General features: G+C 44.2%; 1 protein-coding gene across 3 annotated transcripts; it reads right to left on the bottom strand.

Moving 5' to 3' along the window:
* Nucleotides 1–49: 49 nt before the first annotated feature.
* Nucleotides 50–19,027, bottom strand: LOC118214214 (serine/threonine-protein kinase Nek5-like). 3 transcript variants are annotated; one of them, XM_035393937.1, is made up of 22 exons: nt 18,843–19,027; nt 17,903–18,035; nt 17,542–17,638; nt 17,197–17,294; nt 16,952–17,035; nt 15,866–15,936; nt 15,150–15,236; nt 12,435–12,489; nt 11,648–11,848; nt 10,535–10,604; nt 9,560–9,690; nt 8,595–8,899; nt 8,324–8,402; nt 7,323–7,424; nt 7,151–7,231; nt 6,782–6,892; nt 5,337–5,417; nt 5,117–5,230; nt 4,498–4,702; nt 3,988–4,113; nt 3,153–3,270; nt 50–2,917 (listed from the first exon to the last, which is right to left on the bottom strand). In XM_035393937.1, the coding sequence occupies exons 2-22, from the start codon at nt 18,020–18,022 to the stop codon at nt 2,551–2,553; spliced, it is 2,703 nt and encodes a 900-aa protein (XP_035249828.1). In that variant the 5' UTR covers nt 18,023–18,035; nt 18,843–19,027; the 3' UTR covers nt 50–2,550. The 3 variants fall into 3 exon arrangements, with proteins under 3 accessions (XP_035249828.1, XP_035249827.1, XP_035249826.1); XM_035393936.1 differs by lacking the exon at nt 18,843–19,027 and adding an exon at nt 18,695–18,832; XM_035393935.1 differs by lacking the exon at nt 18,843–19,027 and adding an exon at nt 18,540–18,561.
* Between the last annotated feature and the right edge of the window lie 257 nt (nt 19,028–19,284).

Genomic DNA, 19,284 nt, shown 5'->3' with positions numbered 1-19,284 from the left:
CATTGTTCACAAAAATAAAGAAATAAATACAATTTATAAAGTTACCCACAACCATTACTAAATATATTTTTCTAATAAACAAGAATCCACGTAACAAATTCAAATCTTTAGCACAACCTTGTGGCCACGTCTCAGAATTGCACTATTCTTGAGAAATGCAAAACAGGCCTGAACTATTACTTGTGCAAGGCATTACACTTGAAAGTTTCTTTTCCAGCAATAGTCCAGCCCTGATAACTTCAGAGCTGATGTGTTTTTAACTACATACAAAAGAGCATCAAAGCATCATCCCTTGTTCATTAAGTTCCCTTACAGGATAAAACATGCATAATGACAACGACATTCTGGACATTCAGCAAAATATAAATACATAAACACAAAGCATATTTTTCACACTGTATGGACATTAAACACATTTAGCTTAGGTTATCATTTTTATCAGTGAAATCTGAGCATTTTCAGCATGTGATAAATCCTCAAAGGGTGTTGATAATTAGAGATTAGGAAATGGAAAGTGGGAATCAAATTTCTGTATAAAACTGAATTAACAGCACTGCTGTAGCTCTCCATTCTCCATTCGTGTGTTTGACTCAACTTTCCTCTGATCTAAGAAGGGCTAAATATTATCTGCAATCTGGTGAGAATTTACACAGATTACATTTTCCATATGTTCCAAATGCATGGTATAATTATCACACAAACCCCTCTTTTAGGAATAAATGGATAAACTAGCAATCAGGACCCTCCGCATAATGTTTACTACCCAGGGACTCTAACTGCCTCTGGATCTGGTGGCTAACTGGCTAAGCTAGAGACTCTGATAATGCAATGAAGGTGAGATCCCTGATACAAAGAAAAACAAAAGCTACCAATATTTAAAAACTGGGGTACTATTTCCCTTTACAGAGGAAGGCAAAATATGCACACCATTATGAAGTTTCACACATTCAAAATGTAAATTTGTAAATGAATGTAAATTACTTTTTTCTATGTGCACATATGAAACAATGTTTTATGTTACTATGAATCACACTTGTACATATAAAGTGTCTTGTTTTATTTTTTTAAAAAACATCTCCCCTTTTTCTTCCCAAATTCGGAATCCATAATTGTATCTCCTGACTGAGTCACCAGAACAGCCACTTTTATTTGTTGCATTTGTGAGTCAAAGTTTAAGGGTAAGCACCAGATATTATTTTTCAAATACACCAGCCAAATGGATGAAGCTGTTCTATTTTATGATTCACAATGTTCAAAAAATAATTTTATTGACATAAAGGCAGGAAATAAGCCCTAAAAGATAAAATGGCTTACTGTTTTTGCCCCGACTCCTTTTTTCAACAATCTTAGGAATGATCAATTTAATGAAAAACCTCAAGACTAAAACATCTTTGGGGGATGCCATTATGTGGTGCTTACCCTTTAAGGGCACAAGATGATTGAATCCAGGCATTTGTCTTCCCAGTGAGCAAAAGCCGTAATCTAGACGTCGAGAGAGGAAATCTCGGAGAGACTGACATAAACAGACTAGTTTAGCCCAAAAACAGCTCCGGTTTTCCCTGGACATAGCCTGGCTACATCCTAGTTGGCTAGAAAACTTTCACTTTTCATCAAAATGTAGCTGGGTTTTCACCTGAATTTCTAGACGGTATTTCACCGACTTTTCACCACAAAAATGTTCACTGGGTTTGCTGTCTTTGTCTGGTCTGATTCTTAGAAACTGAAAGCAGATGTAAAAATGTGTCACAACTGGAAATGTAACCATATAAAGCCAGTGGACCATACGTACCAAGAAGCCTTAACACAGATCATAATATGGTCCTGATGACTGAATGATAGGCTTCTGATTACCATGTGAATTTGTGCGAATTTATCTTGCATGAATGAATAAATCATATTGATGAAATATCAATATGACACGCATGATGAGTGTTTAAAAGTCAAGGAAAAGGACACTACATTTTTCACAACAGATAGATTTCATTCAGCGTGTGTGTGTGCGTAGGGACCACTTCGTGGCGAAAATAAATAAACGTTCTCTACAAGAGTAAGACAGGTACATGACCCTAAATTAACAGTATTTCAGAGTATGATTAAAATAGCATGTTTAGAATGCTCGGCGTGACCTAAAAAGTTATTTAAATATTACCTTATTATATGGCTTTGAAAAAGGAGAAAGTTGGTCCTTAAGTTTGTCCTATTCCTGAGCTCTCATTTAGGTACCTTCAAAACCTCACCTTCATATAAGTACATAATACGTAACAGAAGCAGGCCATTCTGCCCACCTAGGCTCCTCATTTACCTACAGACTAGAGGGCATCCAACACTGCATCAAGCCTGGGCTTGAACAGCCCAAGAGTCTCTGTCTCTACTCTACTGTTCTACTCTGCCTTTGCTACATGGCCTGGCAAGCTATTCCACACATTGACAACTCTGTGCAAAAATACTTCCTTATATGAGTCCAGAATTGACCTTTAACTCATTTCCACTGATGCCTCTGCTGACAGAACTCAGACAGCTACTATTTCATGGAGACATTGAATATCTGATCTACTCGGTGTCCTGCTTCTCTTCAGGGGCTTTCCCAGCCTCGGCCTGGTCTTCCCCTGCAGCCTGGGCCTCGCCTGCCTGTGTCTCCCCAGCCTCACACTCCGCAGCCTGTGTGCGGCTTTCAGTCTGGGGTCCCTGAGCGGAGGTGTCCGAAGTGCTGTCTTCCTCGGCCTCGGCTGCTGCGCACCCTCGCTGTGCGCCCGGATCCTCCTCCCCATCCACCTTATCCCCTTTCTCCCCCTCTCCTATTTTTCTTTCATCCATCCCTCCATCTCCATTCTTCTCTCCCTCCTCCTCCCAGCAGAAGAGGTTAATCATGGATTCTGCTACTTCTTCTCTCAGCTCATCTTCAGACTCCTCAAAGTTTCTGTAAAAAAAGGAAATAATAGAACATGAATTTTTACACTTCTGACTGTTTTGGGATTAGACTAAGTTTCTGGGGGCTAGACTGTACCACATTGCTGGTTTTACTAACCTATTTGCATACATGTATGTACTTTGATTAGTAAGTAACTCCAGAGAAGAGCACTGTGATGATGGAATAGGGGTATGGGGGGGTAAACTGTACCCTAAAGACAGACTAACCTCCAGGCAAAACTTACGTGTCATCGTCATCTGATCTGGGCTCCAACCGCTTTTCATCCAGGTCTATATCAAGGTCATCTTCCTCATCCTCCTCATCCTGAGGCTCGTCCTCTGCAAGCTGGGGGGTCAGAACCTCTAAGAGAGGGGGTGAGAGATTATCTGCTCAGAATTCAGTAAATGTTTCTTATTTTGAGTATTTGTGGAATACTTTTCTCCTCCACTTGGTTGGCACATAACACCATGACAGCCTGCAGTATGAGTGAGTGGGTATGATGTCATCTGTGGGGGGAGGGGCCATGTCCATAATTAATGATGTAATTCAGCCAGTAATTGTTCATCTGAAAGTGTATGCAGCCAGGCCCCAGACTCATGGGTAGAGACAGTGTGTGTGTGTAGTGTGTGTGTGATCACTTGGGACCGTGTGCTGGTTCTGGGGAATACTGTTCTATCTGGGGACCAGAGTTCAGACTGTTCAAGGGTGTACTTCAGCAGGAAGAGCGTATTGGTTGTGGGTCAGTCTGGGGGTGCATCCAGGGGTGTGTCTGGGTGTAGTTCAGTTTTGGGGTGCAAGGAGGGTGTTGTTGTATCTGTATATGTAGGGCAGTTTGAGGGTGTGTGTAGATGCAGGGCAGTTTGGGTGTGTGTGTAGATGTATGGCAGTATGGGGGGTATGTGTAGATGTAGGGCAGTATGGGGGGTATGTGTAGATGTAGGGCAGTATAGGGGTTTGTGCAGATGTAGGGAAGTATGGGGGATGTGTGTATATGTAGGGCAGTTTGGGGGGTGCATGTGTGTGCTGCAGTATGGGGTTGTGTATAAGCATGTAAGGCCAGTGACGGGGTGCCGTCATACCTGCGGGCTCAGGGTCCAGGGTAGAGGTGAGGTCCAGCTGTCCCAGGGCCTTTAGCAGGGTGTTTGGAGGACCGTTACCCCAATGTCTCCTCACTCCCCCCACCTCCCCGTCCTCTTGCCCTGCTCCTGTAGACCAGAGCAAACCCACAGCACTGTACGGAACACTCATACACTATCTATACAGTATTACAGCTATGTATTATATCCTTTCTACGGCCTATGGTTTTCTCACAGCAAGTACACTTGTACACTACGCACTGTTACAGTCATGTAACAACCTAGCAATTTCACAGCCTAGCAAGACATTTTTCCAGATGGATGCCAGACAATAGCTATCACAAGACTCTTCCACAAGAGTGGAAATGCATCATTCAAGAAAACTTGTTTGTACTGCATACATTTTTTGCACCATCAGCTGTGAGCGGAACATGTAAAATAAGAGAAAGAGAGAGAGAGAGCGAGAGAGAGCAAGCGAGAGAGCTGGGGTCAGACTGACTGTGAGAGACTCACCAAGATCAACCCCAAGCATGGTGGGGCAGACAGAGGACACCTCCATTTCGGCAAGGACGTTGAGTAGCGTTTGGGGCGCGCCCTGACCCCAGCCTTTCCTGGCCCCCTCCCCTTCTGTCACCCTGTCCCCTGCCCCAGCCCGGTGCCTCTGTCTCAGCTCCTCTCCAGCCTGAAAGGTCAGGGTTCTGTTCAACGGGTCGTCCTCCTGCCAACAGACACAGGCATAATGGAGCATCACAGCAGAGAGACCAGAGCATAACAACGTGCTGCTGGTTCTCCTGTCACTTTAGCACTCGGCCACTCACAGCAGACAGACCAGAGCATAAGAACATGCTGCTGGTTCTCCTGTCACTTTAGCACTCGGCCACTCACAGCAGAGAGACCAGAGCATAAGAACATGCTGCTGGTTCTCCTGTCACTTTAGCACTCGGCCACTCCCACCCCACACCCGTTCCTTAGACTAATGGTGACAGGGTCATCTATGCGCTTCGCTCTATCCAGGCATCAGGATACAGACTGGCGTGTTTCAGAGCGTGTGGAGCCTTTGGCTACTGAAAGCGAATGGGTGCGATGTACACAGGTTTAGGGTGTCTGTGTCTCTGCCCCTGCTTTGCAGTACCTCGTCTTCTTTTTCAGCTGGCTCTTTCACCACATCTTCCTCATCTTCCTCTCCTTTCTCTCCTTGGTCCCGTGTCCCTTCATCATTGAGCAGAACCTCAAACATCACTCCTTTCTGGGAAAAGAGAAAGAAAGACCTGTATGGTTCTGAGCAGGGCGTCACTGCTCTGAGCCAGGCTTTCAGTCTCTCTCTGCAAAACGGCGAGTCGTTGTTCCCTTACCTTGTCTTTAAACTTCTTCTCCAGGGCCTTCCTCTCTTTTCTGTTCTGTTCTCGGATTTTCCTGAGGTCTCTGTCCACATCCTGTTAAGAGAGTTCAAAGGTACCCATGTAAAAAGAAACATTTTCACCATACTCAGTGGTAGGGTTGCCACCCATCCAGGATTTTCCAGGATCATTTTGAATTTTGGTCATTTGTCCTGGAAAAAAATAATTCCATTCCGGGACATATAATCCGAGCATTTTCAGGTGTTGCATGCATTACTATTGCCTATGAAATGCAGGCTGCATCTAGTGTGCATCTTTGGCATCTTTCCAAATAGAATTTTACCCAATCCTCTACCTATATCTTCATAAAGTCTCTACCAAAGCATGCCAGTATTCTTGTTTAAAAAATGCTGTGCCCCAGAATACTGGTGTGCTTTGGTTGAGACCTTGCGTGGATATACACAATTGGTGTACTTCGTAGAAAATAGTTGTGAGGGTGAGCTTCAGCAGATATCTAGAAAACTCATCAAATCTCAGCAAAACTAGCTGGATAAACAGATAGCACTCTGGGTAGGTGGAAACATACCTTAATTTCATTTTTGTGAAATGAAGTGTTAGGATGGTGTCCACCATCTTTGAGATTCTTCAAAAATATAATTAGTTTATGTCCATTCTCAACGCAAACTATTTGAATACTGTTCACTTCAAGTATATCTAACATACATAAAATTACCCTGTACATTTTTATTTTATTCCATTGATCTGTGTGTGAAAGACAATACAAGGGTTTTGGTTAATTCCACTTCAATTCAATCATTACAGCAAATTAAGTGAAATATTTAACTGAATTAAATTCATTTGCTGAATTGAAAAAGATGTAACCCCAACCCTGGCAACATAATGGGAAGTTAGCCTCGCTATAAGGAAATAGCACGGGATGGGGAGGTTGCCAGAGCAGACAGCTGGTTTCCCCTCTCTGTGTGAGACACGGTGACAGTGTTTCCTCCACTCGCCGTACCTGTGCAGGTGTGTTCCTCTCACGGTTCTCATACCTGTGCAGGTGTGTTCCTCTCACGGTTCTCATACCTGTGCAGGTGTGTTCCTCTCACGGTTCTCATACCTGTGCAGGTGTGTTCCTCTCACGGTTCTCATACCTGTGCAGGTTTGTTCCTCTCACGGTTCTCGTACCTGTGCAGGTGTGTTCCTCTCACGGTTCTCGTACCTGTGCAGGTGTGTTCCTCTCACGGTTCTCGTACCTGTGCAGGTGTGTTCCTCTCACGGTTCTCATACCTGTGCAGGTGTGTTCCTCTCACGGTTCTCATACCTGTGCAGGTGTGTTCCTCTCACGGTTCTCATACCTGTGCAGGTGTGTTCCTCTCACGGTTCTCGTACCTGTGCAGGTGTGTTCCTCTCACGGTTCTCGTACCTGTGCAGGTGTGTTCCTCTCACGGTTCTCGTACCTGTGCAGGTGTGTTCCTCTCACGGTTCTCGTAGCTGTGCTGTGCTGCGCTCTCCTTGGGGTTTGAGGGCTCATCCACCACGAAAGTCTTGGCTTTGTCCTGAATGTGAGGCTAAAGAGAAAGGAAATAAACAGAACATTCATCCCTGAAAAGGAGCCATTAGCCTCCACCTTTGTTGTTTAATTGGCCAACGGCCTCCATCTCCAGTGTTTAATTGGCCAATGGCCTCCACCTCTATAGTTTGGTGGGCTGATGGGCTCAAGTTGTTATTTCTCTGGCTGATGGCCTCCACCTCCTGGTAAATTGGGTGCTGGCCTGCACCTCTGGTGTTTAATTGGCCGATGGCCTGTGGTGATTAATTCTTCTCACCTCTGCTGCTGCCTTCATCTTCATGTCCTTGAGCTCGTGGTGATACTGCTGACGGATTAGCTGCAGCTGCCGCAGGTATTCCTGCAGTGACATAATGACACTGTGCAGTGACTCCTCCCATTTCAGGCCTGAGTCAGAGCCAGAGTGACTGTACCCCTCCTGCCTCCCTCACCTGCTGCTCTCCCTGCCTCCCACCAGGAGCGCCATGGTGACCGTCCTCTTCCCGCTCCCGCTCCGGCAGTCTGTAGCGCTCCGCAGTGGAGGGACGGAGGCCCTGAAGGTAAGGGGTCAGGTTTCAGGGGTCAAACAGCAGGTGTGGAAAGTGCACACGGTAATCACAGGACTGTTTAAGGACTTTTCAAGCGACGACTGAAGACTCACCTCTTCAGGCTGCACCTCTCCCCATCCCACCCTACCTCCCTGTAAATGACTGTAAGCTTAGGGTTGTAACTAGGTAGCTGTTTTGTAGGTGACTTAGTTAATGCACCTGTCTTAACTACTGCTTGTATTTTTGCATAGACTGTGTTGTTGCTGTTCTCGTTTGTGTTAGTGTTAAACAGTTTAACCTTCAGGGTCCAAGTTGAACTATGCGGTTGTTCCCTGCACTTGGAGGGACTTCTCTTTAGGGTTTTCGTCATACTTGTTCCTGGTTATGGTTATACACTTTGTTGTACGTCGCTCTGGATAAGAGCGTCTGCCAAATGCCTGTAATGTAATGTAATGTAATCTGTTTACAAGCTTGCAGACTGAGCGGCTAACCTGCACTTCGCTGTCACCTTTCATTATAAACTTAGCTGCAGGGTCTGAACGGGAGCTAGAGTACAGGCCAAGTCCACCAATGGTTGGTGCTCCCTCAGTGATGTCACTCAATGAGAGACCAGCTCTCAATACAACAAGATAGAGACCAACCAGCAGTTTCTCAGCTTCAGTGCAATTAGAAGGAAACCCATCAGCTTCTCTGTTCTCAGTCCAGCTACAATATGAGAGAGACTTGGCAGCAGCTACTCAGCTTTTTGCAAAGCTTGAGAGAGACCCACCAGCTGTTTCTCATGTCAGGAGGTCTGCAGAGGGAGAGACCTACCAGCTGCTTCTCTTATGTCAGGAGGCAGGCAGTGAGAGAGACCTACCGGTTGTTTCTCTTATGTCAGGAGGCCAGCAGTGAGAGAGACCTACCAGCTGTTTCTCAGCCCTCAGTTTGTACTGGTTGGCCTCCTGTTTCCTCTGCAGATACTCGTCCCAGGCTGCCGCTACCCTGGGGAGGCAGCACAGACCCACAGGCACACTGAGGCTCAACGATAGGACCACACTAACACAGCCTCTATCTCACCTGGAGACTCAACCCAGACTAACCAATGACAGAGGACCCTCTTCCATACAGAAACATGCTGTGTCATTAATCCTAAATTAAGATGAAAAGTAGGAAAAGTTGAGGATTGAGACTCACATCTGGTAGGGTTCCAGAACACTTTCTCTGTCATCGTGGCAATTCTTGGGCATCTGGTGATTTAGCGGCTGGTGCGGAGGAAAGGGAGGAGCAGGAGGTACAGGAGGAGCAGGAGGAGGACTAGGAGCAGGCGCCTCCTCCTGGTGTTTCCGCTGAAGGGCATCCAGCTGGGCGTGGTAGTGTTGGTAGTGATCGTACGGCAGGTTGCCCTGATTGGCCGGAGGCCCGTTCCAGCGACGGTAGACATACTGACCGTGGTGCCTGACCGCTGGGGTCTCCATCGCTGCTGCTCTCTGGGTAACTGGCTGGAGAAAAAGACAGAGAGTGAGGGAATCACTGACACCACATTCATAAACACAGTCACACCCACCATGTCTGCATAAATTGCAGGTAGTTCCTCTCTAATTAGCTTGTACAGCTATGGCAATGCTTTAGTTAAGTACAATATCTAAAACTGCCATCAGAATATAGCAGCATTTAACTGACAAAGACAACATGCCAAAACATTTGAATCTTTTAGCCTCATCTTGACAAAAAATAGTTGAATCCAGATCTTATGTGAATCTAGCTATTGAGTGCCTTTTTTGAGGTGTGTACTTTATTGAGGTGTGCACTGTGAAGTACACACTGCCTTTATTGAGGTGTGTACTTTACAGTACACACCCCTGTGCATAGCACAAAAGGTTGAACTAGGAACACAATCCATTTCTATTTTAAATAAAAAACAGTCCTTCCCTTTCTCCAATACGCTCCTTTTTTTCTTCACAAACACAGTTTTTTGAGTCCAGAAATTACAACACAATTAAGAAGCCAAACTGCATTTGCAAAGAAACAAGCAAGGCCTGCATATCACTGAGAGTCCCCTTTAAGCAGAAGCGCTGGTCTAGTGCAGGCCTTTGTCTACATGAGGCTTCCTCCCACCGGCTCTGGAATGGGACAGATGAGGCGGGATTTGGGAGACTGACCCGGCGCTGCGGAGCGAGGACATTGGAGGGGCTTTTCCACGCCGGCCTCGGGGGCAGCTTCCTCCCTGCGGCCCCCGGCTTCAGGCCCGGAGCGGGCCTCTCACGAACCCGGAGCTTCACGTCTCTGTCTGCTGTCCACCAGAGATTTTAACAAAGGAAAAAAAACATCATGTGACTTAAGAACATATACACTCACGCATGGCTTCACACTGCTAACACACACTGGCTCACTGGAAGAAACTGAGAGAATGCTTTCTTTTTCATAAGGCATACATGTGAGCCTGACTCAAGAGCTTTTTTTCCCCCTTTTCCCTTGAAATGTGATGGTCTGCAATCGAGAAACAACTACACTTATTATAAAGCTGATGACAAGGCACATCAACCCGTTAAACCCTTTCATTAACCCTAATAGCATTACTGTGTGTTTTTTTCTTTGAACATCCACCAGAGGGCCCAGTTGAGTTCACTTTGTGCAGCCACATGGAAGCCATAGGGAACAAAATATTGGAAATGACTGTAAATGTAATAAACTACCAAATAAATCCTCCCAGTGCCTCTGTAACAGCTCTGATGACTTCTCAGGTTTGTCAGACCTGTTTCCCAATTTGAGTTTGGGAGTCACACATTGATGACACAAGCGGAGAAGAATTAACACAGATCCCTTCTTAAGGCATGAGGGTATTTGGGCTGCAGAACACTGGATACTGGAATTGGCAGTGAAACTCTACACAAAGCAGTTAGTGGCAGGTACCAGTCCAGCACTGAGATTTGTGGAGGAGGATTTGACTCCATCTCCCTCAGAACCTCTGCAAGACGTGGTGTAACATCTGAAGTTCAGGACCAAGCCCTGTTTTAGGGGTACGTTAGGGGTGTAGAAGGATATAACCCTGTTTTAGATGTGTGGGGATTTTAGAGTGTAGCAGCATATAACCCTGTTTTAGGTGCGTGGGGATTTTGGGGTGTAGGGGTTCATACCAGGGCGAGACTGGGGTCTTGAGACTCTCTCTCTGTGGAGCACGGTGTGACTAAACTCGTCTTTAATCATCTGTCACAGGAAACCAGAATTAGATAGAGAGCACAGCACACACTACACAGCCAGTACTGCTGCTTCTCTGTAGACACACACACAGATACACACACACGCACACATGCATACACACACTCACACGTACGTACGTACATACATACACACACACACACATGGATACAAGGCGTATCGTAGCCAGCCATATTGAAGCTAAACCTCACTCATATTGAACCTTACCAACAGAGTGAAGTAGTCACCATAATAATCTTTAAAATGCATTTTATGTTTACTCAAGTTCCCTTGGTCTAATATTACATTTTGTCTAAAGATCTGAAACCATTCAGTGCGACCAGTACGCGATAATAGAGGTAGTCAGGGAGGGGCAAATACTTTTTCACGGCGCTGAATATAAAGTCTGTGCATGTGAACACTGCAGCAGCCTTACAGATCTCCCCTCCCTCTTCACCTCTGAGGCTGAGCTGGGGCTCCTGCAGAACTACCAACTGCAGCCAGAACTCACAGACCCCACACATTACAGATAACGCCCACAGAATCTAATCTGGAGACCTGCTCCACTCAAAATGGCTTTTTGAAACCAAAAAAAAAAAAAAAAAAGATTAGTCATTTCCTCAAAAGCCAAACAACAAGTCTGACATGAAGGTGTCCTTGGAAACCTGAGTGATTCACCCTTATAAGATCTCATATGTCTCTGATTGTTTACACAATAACAAATTTCTCTGAGGTAAATCCCTAGAGGATAGGGGCGGTATGGATTCTGACAGGGGCCAAGAAGAAAGACGTAGCATGGCTTCTTTCTTAAAACCCTTCTTTCCTAAGCACCCTGAATGACTAGAGGGAGAGACAGGTAGAAAGACTAGAAGAGAGATCGGGAAACAGAGAGGAAGAGAGGGAAAAAGAGTGGGAGAGAAGAGGAAAAGAGAATGGGGCATCTCAGTAATTTGGTGACTGGGACAGGATGGGGTGGGTGTGCCATCAGTTGGTGGATGCAGGAAGGAGGCGGGATCGGACAAAACAGGAAGTGCGCTGAGTCAGCCGTTCACCTGGGGGTCCAGGTGTTTTGTGATGCGCTGCTCCAGGAAGGGCTTGTGGAGGATGGAGCTGATGGAAGGCCTGTCACGCGGGGTGACCTTGAAAAGCTGGGTGATCAGGCTGCGGAGGTCGGAGGAGTAGTGGGGAGCAACAGGGTTACAGCGCCCCCTGCAGATCTTCACAACCAGCTGCCGGAGGCTGCTGCCCTCAAACTACACACACAAATACAAACCCCAAACATAGTCCCATACTGATCACAACGTTTCCCTTCAAGAGCGCACACACATTTCCATTCAGTGTTCAAAAAAGCCCATCTCCAGGGTCCAACCTTTAAATGTGTGTCAGTCCTGGGACATTTGTGTGCATGGAATGAATTTCATACAAACACACAGATCAAAATTCAAGTGGGCAGATCATAGAAAAATGAATGCACAGACCAAGACATAACCATGCTTTTTTAGGGTTTTCTAAGAATGCTTACAAGCCTACAGGTTAAATCAAATCCAGGTTGTTTTTTATTTTGTTTGTTTCCTGGGGTTTTGAAACATGAAATGTGTGCTGCCTCTCTCTGCAGCATAACATGAGCAACTATATCACTATCATAACACATGTGCAGCATAACATAAAAATAATAATAATAATAATAATAATAATAATAATAATAATAACTCTTTACTTATACAGCACTTTTCAAAACAAAAGTTGCAAAGTGCTTCACAGAGAAAACATTTAAAACAAACAAACATGAGCAACTATGTCACTATCACAACGGATCTGAAGTCAAACGGCTGTACTTACAGGGTGTTTCAGAGTGCATAGCTCATACAGAACGCAGCCCAGAGACCAGATATCCCTGACAATTCAAAGGAAAACAGTCATGGAGGGCAGATCACATGACATAAAGACACTCAAGCCTTCTTAATACAGCAGAGGTTGCCAACCCTGAAGAGGCACAGATTTAATCAAATGAAGCAGTCATTTACACTTAACCTCACCTAGTTTATTGGGTCTGAACTTGTGGCCAAATTTAAAATAAAAAAAATTCCATGGCTCTCCAGGACCAAAGTTTGGAGCCCTCTCTCAAAAAGCCACTTTCGCTGAATACAGGGGTCTGATTGGACATCAGAGGCACAATGGGTGCACACACAATGAGGGTAAGAGTGGGACTGACACAGCAGGGGCAGTGTATTTTTTTGAAATGCAATGAAAGTTCCTGTAACACACGAATATTCTCACCCCACCAACCAAGAAATGCGTTGTAAAACATCATGATGCATGGCAAAATGCCAGACAGTCAAAATCTCCCATTTGTGATATATGACACCATATATGCGTAGACTGCTGTTAACTACAGAAACAGCTTTAGGAATAGGAGTGATTGTTTACTTCTGAACCCCTTGTGTGTTGCTGGGCCCCAGTCAGGGTGGGAATGATAAACTCTCGGTCTGCTCTGATGGTCAGTGCACTCTGACCTGACGTGTTCACACTTCCTTCTTGGACTGTGGAACAATGGCACAGTCACAGTGGGGGGTGAAGATAAATGACAAAAAGGAAGGCTTGTTATCTGTGCTTCGCTGAGGAGGCAGAATCTGTGCAGCTCTATGGCTGTCACCTCAAGTCTCCGCTGTATTATGAGAGCAGCAGCAGAAACAGCCGCGCTCACAGCCTGCAGTAACGCCAGCCTCACTGCCTGCAAAGCAGATTATCCTTTACCTCCTTCCCTCTACCTCTGACCCACTAACCCTTATTCCTTACCACCTATCCCTTACCCCTACACCCTACACCCTACCCACTATCCCCTACTCCCTACCTCTGACCAGTTAACCGTTATTCCTTACAGCCTATCCCTTACCCCTACCCCAACACCCTACCTCCTACACCCGATCCCCTATACACTACAACATACCCCCTACCTCTGATCCACTAACCCTTACTCCTTACAGCCTACCCCTTATGCCTATACCATACCCTCTGCCTTTAACCTAGTAACCCTTACTCCTTTCTGCCCACTCCTTACTAACCTACACCTTAACCCCTTCCTCTGACCCCTTACACCCCAGTCCTTAAGCCCAACCCCCTACCCACTATTCCCTAACACCCCAAACTGAGACTACTGGTCCTAGCCCCACCCACAACCCTCACTGATTGGCTAGATGTCTGAAAGCCTGGTTTTTTTATCTTTACATTTCAAAAGGAAAATGCTTCACCAGGGCTTTGTCAATATCGTAAGCAAGGAATGTGAGATATTCCCCACAGATGCATGTGTTTATGTTATGAGTCGTAAAAGAACAACAGGATATCCCTGTCAGGACCTGTGTGCTTAACAATAACACTAACCAAAGCTTGGCAGGCTCCCACTGGTGTAAACATTGGTACAGAATGACAACAGGTAATGGCTGTGTTTGAAAGATTAGACATTCATCATCAAGGGAATATCAGCACGGCACTGAGGGGATTTTCAATGCATGCTCTCTCCCGGTTTAATCATAACAGACTACCAAACAATGAATAAAGCAATGGCAAAATGTTCTATTTAGACTTCAAAATTGATCTGTGTCAGTCACTGGTAGGACTGAACACAACCTGGACTACATCATGAGGTTTCCAATACAACAGAAAAATTTTTAAAAAATGCAAATCAATCATCTTAAAGCAAAAATTAAAGGAAAGGAAAGGTTTATATTAGCTTTGCATTCATTACTTGGATAAGTATGCTTTCTTTGTTAAAAGGAAAGACAACACAATAAAGACAACATCCTAGTAAAACTGCTTATTGGCTGCAAACAAAATAGAATTTCTGGTAAAAGGCAACACATGATCATCATGCGTTTATTATTTTAAAGAAGAATGAATAAGCATTCTTTGTAAAAACCAAAAGTGCTTTGGTACTTTCCCATTGGCTGCAGCTGTAACCTCAGCGAGGCCTTTTCTTTCAACACTCATGAACATAAAAACAAAAGGACAAAAATGTGTTTCCCACACAAGTCAAGCAAAAGCGCTATAAACAGGAAGCTATTTCTCAATCGGCCGATTATCTTGTGCTCCCCTGACTAGCCTCTTAGCCAGGTCCGCGCTGTCCAATCAGAAGAGGAAGAGTGAGAGGAAAAGGGAGGGGGTGAGAGGGCAGAGTGAAAGAGGTTTAAAAGAGAGAGAGGTCTGCCCTGCTCAGGAAGCTCGGTGGCGAATCGGAGGGGTGAGAGGGCAGAGTGAAAGAGGTTTAAAAGAGAGAGAGGTCTGCCCTGCTCAGGAAGCTCAGTGGCGAATCGGAGGGGTGAGAGGGCAGAGTGAAAGAGGTTTAAAAGAGAGAGAGGTCTGCCCTGCTCAGGAAGCTCGGTGGCGAATCGGAGGGGTGAGAGGGCAGAGTGAAAGAGGTTTAAAAGAGAGAGAGGTCTGCCCTGCTCAGGAAGCTCAGTGGCGAATCGGAGGGGTGAGAGGGCAGAGTGAAAGAGGTTTAAAAGAGAGAGAGGTCAGCCCTGCTCAGGAAGCTCGGTGGAGAATCGGAGGGGTACGCACGTCTTATTGTTGTACGGCCTGTTCTCGCAGATCTCCGGGGACAAATAGTAGGGAGTTCCTATACATGTCCTGGCCAGCTCCATGGTGCTAGCCAATCACATGAAAGAATTAATCACGCCAGCGAAAACATTTAGACGCAGGTTTCAAACAGCGAGCACTGCTTTAAAGCAGGGAATAGAATACATTACACTCATTTAGCAGATGCTCTTACGCAGAGAAGTCTAAAACACCGGACAACATAAGGCATATACGCCACAGTCCCAGATCTGAGTATCGATACCCCTGGGTTTAAATAGAGGTTTAAATTGAGCAGTTGCAAGTTCTCCAATACAAGATTCCTGTAGTTCAATGTACAGTAAGAGCACCATATCTCTCCTGCAGCTTGCACTGCATGGAGTGCTTCCTTTTATTTCTTAAATATCTGTAATTACAGACATTATCAAACCATAAAATAAAGCCTCAAGAACACCATCTCAAATGCTACATTCACACTGCTGCTTTCAATTAAAACATTAGTTTGAAGCACTCAAACTTGCAGAATTTGCAATGCTATGCACAGGAAACTAATAGTTAGCTAATGTCATACTGCAAACCTGCCAATGTGATCATTGGCTGTATCTCATTGACACTGAGGAAGTGCTATGGGGCTTTCTCAGTTTCAGCCTAGTCACACTGTAACATAAATACTTGTCAGATGGAGGATAACAGGCACTCACTTGTTTAACATTCTTGCAGTTCCAAAGTCACCCAGCTTTACTTTCATCCCATTATTGGTAAGGAATATGTTCTGGAGGGGAGAACCCATTGGAACATTTTACAAATGAGTTATGACAAGGAAATATGTGATAATGAAAGAAAATATGAAAGCAAGCAACTTTTTTTATCTTCTTCGAATTAACAGCGTGACCGGGGTTTGAAAAGTAGCCATTGTGCCACTTTTCAGTGGTAAACTCGAATAGGTAAAATTTCATTGAAGTGTGGTTTGAGCTGACAGTCTGCTATCACAGGGAGTACACACCGAGAGGCATATTCAACCCAATATACATGTGACCTGGGTTTCTGGCTTCAAGTACAACAATGGCTCTTGCACACTGTTAGACTGACGTAAATCTCAATCATCCATTTTTTTATTCTTTTGTACACTAATCTTGGTTTATTTTTAATAGTGCATTCCATTCCTGATAACTGTGCATGCTTGGAACCTTATGCAACAATATGCGCTGAACAAGAGTACGCATACAACAGGAATAAACAGTTAGTAAGAGAACAAAATAGTACTACTGCTACACAGTAGAATGTGCAATATTGATTATGCAGAACAATTAGCATGCTATGCCATATATATAATGCAGTCCATAAGTGTTTGAACAGTGACACAAATTTTGTCATTTTGGCTCTATACTCCAGCATGTTGGATTTAAAATGAAACAGTGAATATGAGGTTAAAGTGCAGACTGTCAGCCCTAATTTGTGGGTATTCACATCCATATTGGGTGAACAGTGTAGGAAGTGTACATAATAAAAGGAAACTGAACAAATTCGTATTGGAGGTTCCTTCCTTCTTCCCACAATTCTCTGTTCCATCCCAAGCCCGCACCACCCTATCCTTTAGTTGGTAGCTCGTTTTACACCATGGGATAATGTTACACAGCATCAATATTACATAACCTGTGTGTGAGTGGTTTTGAGAGAGTTGAGATGCAGGATAAGGTAGAGTCACATCTGTCCCTGGTCTGAACTAAATCTCCCTGCTGCTCCCCAGGTCCAGGAATCAGGAGCCAATTTAATAAGTGTGGACTCACCTGGGATTTTATGTCTCTGTGCAGGATCTTCCTGTCATGGATGTGTTTCAGCCCCAGACAGATCTGTACAAACCAGTCCACTACCTGAAAGAACGCAGGCAAAAGGGAGAGATCAATGTCATTCATCTCTATGTTCATCCTGCTGTCATTCACACTTGTATGTGTTTATACGTGTGGGTATGTGGCCATGTGTGTTTACACACATGGAACTGGCCGTGTGGATACGTGTATCTGTGTGTCTGTACCTGATTCTCCATAAACAGGACACCCCTCTGCATGTTTATCCTCTTCATCAAATCCCCTCCATCACAATATTCCATCACAATATACAGATTTAACCTCTCTGAAAAACATAAACACAATCACAGTGAATCAGGTTTATCCTCCTATTACACACAAGCATGTGCACATGCAGACACACGTGACGCATATGCACAAACAGATGCACACACACATACGTGCACACACACACACACATACATGCACACATGTCAGAAAACTGCGAGAAGCACTGTGTCGGTTTGGAAAAGATGAAAGATGCCCAAGTAAATTTAAAGTGATAAGTGAATGTTAATTTTTATAATACAGACCCTCAAATGATTTTAGAAACGCAACAATATTTGGATGTTTCATCTTGGAGAGAAGAGCTGCTTCTTTTCGAGACATATCTCTTTCCTTAGCAGACATCTGGGGAAAAAGGACATGATCAAAAATTATTACAGCAACAAGTTGGCCATTTTGCTGGATCATAGGACTATATAAGTCTGACAATGGCAGAACTAATCTTTTCCAAATCATGTGAAATTATGTTTTTTTTTTTTTTTTTTTTTAAATGTGGGCATAATTAATTTGTGAAGTTACATACATTATTAAATATGACTGAAGTTGTGATTATTCATCTTGACAGTAGAAGGAGAGAGAGGCTTCTTGACTGGTCTGGAGCTACGTTACCTTTCTGAAAGTGACCTCCTTTATCACGCATTGCTTGCTGCTGTCGTCTTTAGCCGTGACTAAAAATGCTTTCCCAAAAGACCCCTCTCCAATTTTTCGCACAATCGCATAATTGTCCATGACGTCAGCAGGTCTGTGGAGTAAAAATGGTAAAGCGGCGCTCTCAAGAACACAAACACATTATTGGTGTGGTTGCTAACCAAGTAGTCTACAAACAAACGGATCACAGAGTTTTTGCTACGTTTCAGAATAGAAACTCTGGCTAGCCAGCACTGCCAGCGGAGCAACCTAAAATCATATTGCGCTGGATTTGGTTTGGTTCACGAGATTGGCTAGCAAATTAGCAACAAACTGACGCCCAGCCACGGTCAATACTAGCAAGCCGTGAAATAATGCGGCCGGTGCTACCGTTGATACATGAAGTAGACTAGCAGGTCAGCAGATAATGCAATCAGAATGACAAGCCATGTTGCCTGCTAAGGCAGGACCTAGCTAATTATAGTCTAGTGCATCTATCTAGCTTGCACAAAAACTAAAATGACAAGACATTGAAATGAAATTAACTTTAGCAGCGATCGTGTGATTATTTCCAATACTTAGCGAACATATGAAATCAAGTTAAATGGAGCTTAGCTACCTAGCAATTGTCATGCTAGCAAATCAACTCAACTGAGATCTTAGTGGCAGCTCGGTTACCATGGCGACGGGTAAACTGAACAGAACTTGACAGCTAGTTTGCCCGAATTTCATTTCTACCCAAATAAAACACGATACATAGCAGTAGCTACTTACTGAGAAAAGAGTCTCGTACACTTCAGCAATACTGTGATGTACAAAATACTATGTCCCTCTGTCAAACAAATTTGCTTCGCTAGCAAGCTAACATTAACTGCACGAAAACAAACCCGGCAGAAGGTAGCGTGGTAGAAGGGGAACTCACATGCATTGTACTCTGGGACTTGTATTTCTGTACACTGCCCAAAGAAAGATAGGGTCGCAGCCTCAGTGCTGTATAAGAACAGCAGTCATTCGACCAGAAAAAAGCAACACGATCACACACACACGAAGTCTTTTTAAAACCATGTACTTCTCAGCAGATTATTTGTGCAAAAGCTGTAAACTAAGTGTGAAAATGTAAATAGTGTGGGAATTCTCTAAAAGTATCACAACATAGAATGTGTTATACTTTGACAAATATTTTCCATCTGTATTGCACTGTAGGTTCTAGCTCCAATAAAGTCAACTGAATTGTCAGCAGATTGACAAAATAAGAATACTTATATTTATTTATTAGGCAGAAAATAAATTGACTGCACATAACACTGGGTCACTTCATTATCAAACTAGAGGGGAAATACCAAGTGGTTAATTTATTCATTTCA

Source organism: Anguilla anguilla, chromosome 15 (genome assembly GCF_013347855.1).
Source record: "Anguilla anguilla isolate fAngAng1 chromosome 15, fAngAng1.pri, whole genome shotgun sequence".
Taxonomy (NCBI): Eukaryota; Metazoa; Chordata; class Actinopteri; order Anguilliformes; family Anguillidae; genus Anguilla; species Anguilla anguilla.
Note: the sequence above shows the minus strand (reverse complement) of the source record. Positions and strands in the feature narration are given on the sequence as shown.

Bases quoted from the DNA above. Each gene is read 5' to 3' on its own strand.
- LOC118214214 (XM_035393935.1), bottom strand. The intron at 17,639-17,902 runs GTAACGTAGCTC...CTTTTTCCCCAG, and splicing joins AGGAGGTCACTTTCAGAAAG to ATGTCTGCTAAGGAAAGAGA. The intron at 11,849-12,434 runs GTAAGTACAGCC...TTGTGTGTGTAG, and splicing joins TATGCACTCTGAAACACCCT to TTTGAGGGCAGCAGCCTCCG.